This window comes from Nicotiana tomentosiformis, chromosome 3, assembly GCF_000390325.3.
Source record: "Nicotiana tomentosiformis chromosome 3, ASM39032v3, whole genome shotgun sequence".
NCBI lineage: Eukaryota > Viridiplantae > Streptophyta > Magnoliopsida > Solanales > Solanaceae > Nicotiana > Nicotiana tomentosiformis.
In genome coordinates this window covers 60671403-60675586 of record NC_090814.1, presented here as the reverse complement: position 1 = coordinate 60675586, position 4184 = coordinate 60671403, and the positions used below count along the sequence as shown (strand labels likewise).

Below are 4184 nucleotides of genomic sequence, written 5' to 3'. Positions count from 1 at the left end.
ATCATCACAAAAATCCAGCTTCCTTTTATTTCGCACGGGAATAACCAACAAACCAATCCCATTTCAAACTGCACGGAAATACTCATCGTGCCAACATTATATCAACTGAACGGAAATAACCCTCGTGCCAAACATAGCCCTAAGGCCCCAATCCTCACACATATTACTGATAAGAAACTCAAGTAGCCAGACAATATTAGGTATGAATGGGTATTCATGATACTACGGTTAATTAAGTATACAAACTGTCTGAAAAAAATACATTAAATCCTTTTCAAGATGTCATATGTCCTAATTGAGTCTATTAATCATACAATTAAATAAATCATAAGTAAAAGAATCACCAGGTTCATCAAAGCACAAAGAAGGCATATATTTTCCCCCCTCCCGAGCATGGAAAACCATGGCACATGCATATACGCTCCTCACCTTGTATATGCATCACCCCCGCATGTAGAAAATAAAATCATTCAGTAGAAAAAATTACCTCAACAAAGCTAGCAAGACACTTACCTCAAACAAGCCAAATTGATACACTAGAAGTGTCATCCTGCTCAAATCGACCAGTTCGAAACTAGCCAAAAGCCCAATTCCGTAATAGGTCACGACTGCACCTAACGCTGCCGTTAGGCAAGCCCACAAGTGAAACTACTATTTACCGACCCTTTTTTTAACATTTTAAAATGAAAGTTTTCCTTTTTAAAGAACAATTTCAAACTAGATTTCATGCAACCGTAACATCTCTTTGAAACAAAGTACCATCATAATAAGAACATCCATAATTGTGAAAGAAATGATAAATACAACAATATATAAATGCTAAAGGTCCCCCAAAACCTGGCGTCACAAGTACATGAGCAATCTAGGGGATATACAAAACTACTACAACTATTGTGTAAAAGTAATAGACATAATAGTAAATAAGGTAGAGGGAGACTCCGGTTCTACAGATCGTAGCAAGGCAAGCAGCGCACCACTAAGTCTCCAAAATGATCGTTTACGCGCCCGCGTGACCACTGGTAGTACCTGTCTCAGTACCTGCACATCAGTGCAGAAGTGTAGCGTGAGTACGGAAAACAATGCGTACCCAGTAAGTATCTAGTCTAACCTCGAAGAAGTAGTGACGAGGGGTAGACTTGACATTTACTAGAGGTCAAATAATAATAATATAAGTGCATAAACTAGACATGGTGAGTATACAATAAGTATAAATGAAACAAACAAGAGCAACTATAATAAAAAAAATCAGGAGTCTGTATCACATTACTAACATCTCATAGCTGGTCGTGAAGGCGTTAACTCAATTATACCCAAACCGGAACCCGTTTCGATTATTAAGCACGAGGCGAACGACCTGATCCCATAAGAATAATGGTACTCAGTACTGATGAGGCGAACGGCCCGATCCCATAAGAATAGTGTTACCATCATACTGGTGAGGCGAACGGCCCGATCCCATAAGAGTGGTGTTATCATACTGCCGAAGCGAATGACCCGATCCCATAAGAGTAGAGAAATTTATCTCGCTCGCGGAAGTACTTACTACGAGAAGACATGGATTCTCCTAGTTTATTAAGTATGCCTCAGTTTTCTTAAATAAGAAGCTAGTTCGATAATTACAATTTAAATCCCCAGTCTCAGCTCTAATCAAGACAATTGATACTCATGATAGGAAAAAATAGTACAATTAAAAACATGAGGTGAATCTAAGTCTACCCCGACATATCATGCAATATAGATACATATGGACTCTCATCACCTCGTGCGTACGTAGCTCCCCACACAAGTAGCATATAACAATAATACGCCTAAGGGGATAAGTTTCCTCTTACAAGGTTAGCAAGAGACTTATCTCGATCCCAAGTCCTCAATTCGGCATTCCAACCTCACTAGAACCCTTCAAACGACGTCGAGGACTCCAAAGCTAATCAAAAGTCATATAAACTAGTAAATATATGCTCAAAAGGTCATATTTTAACTCGTATAGTAGTTACCCAACTCAATTTGGAAGATTAATGAAATTCACCCCCGGGCCCATGTGCCTGACTTTCGGAAATTTTTGAATATAATTGTTACCATGAACTCCCGAACTCAAATATATAATGTGCTCCCATTTACACCACCAAATTCGTGATCAAATCCCAAATTTACCAAAACCCTAGGTTCTTCACAAATCTCCCAAGTTTCATAAATTTTCCATGTTCAATCTACTTATAATCCGCGTATTTAACTTGAAAGTGGGTGGAGTTTACTTACCTTGTATTGTAGATGATAATCCCTCTCTAAAGTGCTCTCAAAATCTCCCAAGACCAAATGAAAATGTGTGAAAAAATGGCCTAAGTCTCGGATTAAAAGCCATCACTGCCTAACGACTTCCGCAACTGTAACTACTTGATCGCATCTGCGGAACCGCAAGTGCAGTCAAAAGGTCACACCTACGATCCCCCACTGCCTCCAGCTTCCTCACTTATGTGGACGAGGAGCCGCTTCTGTGGGTCTACTTCTGTGGACTTCTTTCACTTCTACGCATTCGCTTTTGTGGATTCCTTCTGCTTCTACAATCCAGAGCCAGCCAACCCAAGTCCACACCTATGCAGCCTCGATTGCTTCTGCCGGCGCACAGATGCGGAAAAAAGCTCGAAGCTGCAGCCTCAAGTCCGTGTTTGTGACCACAAGGCCACTTCTGCGAGCTCGCACCTATGACCCTTCCACGTAGGTGCGATTGCACCAGATCTGAAGCCACCAGCAGTCCTCTATGCCTAAAACCAAGTTCGATTCCAATCCGATTCGCACTCGGAGCCCCCGGGAACCCCACCCAATTACACTAACGCACCCCACAACATAATACGGACTTGCTCGCGTGATCGTAACACCAAAATAACATCAAACCCATGAATCGAACGCCCAAAATGCATGAATTCAACATGAAACTCAGAAACTTCTAAAAACACTTCTGCGCGTCCGATTCCTATCAAATCAACTTGGAATGACGCCAAATTTTATGTGCAAGTCATAAATCACCATACGAAACTATTTCAAGGCTCAGAATCCCAAACAGACCTCGATAACACCAAAGTTTACTCCAAACCAAACTTAAAGAACTTGAAAGACCTTCAATGCGCCAACTTTCAATATTAAGCGCTGAAATGCTCCTAGGTCATCCGAAACCCGATCTGAACACACGCCAAAGTCCAAAATCATCATACAAACCTATTAATACCGTCAAATCCCGATTTTGAGGTCGTTTACTCAAAATATTGACTCAAGTCAAACTTAACTTTTATAGGCCACTATATGGAACTAAGTGTTCTGATTTCAACCCAAACCTTTCCAAACCTAAACCAACCATCCCCGCAGGTCATAAAATAGTAAAAGCATATGCGGGGAATCTTAATTAGGGAAACAGAGATTTAGAAAGTAAAATGACTGGTCGGGTCGTTACATTCTCCACCTCTTAAACAAATGTTCGTCCACGAACGGGTCTAGAATCATATCTGGAGTGCTGAAAAGGTAAGGATATATGCTCCTCATGTCCTCCTCGGCATCCCAAGTTGCTTCCTTGACTGGTTGACCCCTCAACTTGAACTTTTCCATAGCAATCTTCTTGGACCTTAACTGGTGAACATGCTTATCAACAATGGCAACTGGCTCCTCTTCATAACCCAAACTCTCATCTAGCTGAACCGTGCTATAATCTAGCATGTGCGACCTGTCAGCATGATACCTCCGTAGCATAGACACATGGAAGACCGAATGAACCCCCGATAGACTAGGAGGCAAATAAAGCTCATAAGAAACCTCCCCAACTCGTCTCAATACCTCACATGGGACAATAAACCTTAGGCTCAACTTGCTCTTCTTCCCGAACCTCATGATTCCCTTCATCGGCGAGACTTTCAAGAGAACTTTCTCGCCTACCAGGAATGATAAATCACGCGCCTGCATAATTCTTCTATCTGGACTATGCCATGTGAAGTCGCTCCTGAATCAACTTTACCTTCTCCAAGTCATCCTTCACTAAATCAGTACCATATAACCTAGCCTCGCCAGGCTCAAACCATCTAATGTGTGAACAATATCGCCATATCGCCGACCATATAAAGCCTCGAATGGAGCCATCTCAATTCTGGACTGATAACTGTTGTTGTAAGTAAACTCGACCAATGGGCAAAAATCTATCCCAC

The 4184-nt window shown here is 41.5% G+C and overlaps 1 protein-coding gene across 1 annotated transcript; it reads right to left on the bottom strand.

Annotated features, from left to right (window-relative positions):
• Positions 1-3438: 3438 nt before the first annotated feature.
• On the bottom strand, positions 3439-3945 carry LOC138907879 (uncharacterized). The gene has a single exon (XM_070198500.1). The coding sequence runs from the start codon at positions 3943-3945 to the stop codon at positions 3439-3441; it is 507 nt and encodes a 168-aa protein (XP_070054601.1).
• Positions 3946-4184: the final 239 nt, after the last annotated feature.

What these genes read in the sequence shown, in the direction of transcription:
- LOC138907879 (XM_070198500.1), bottom strand. Translation starts at nt 3,945, where the DNA reads ATGCAGGCGCGTGATTTATCATTCCTGGTAGGCGAGAAAGTTCTCTTG.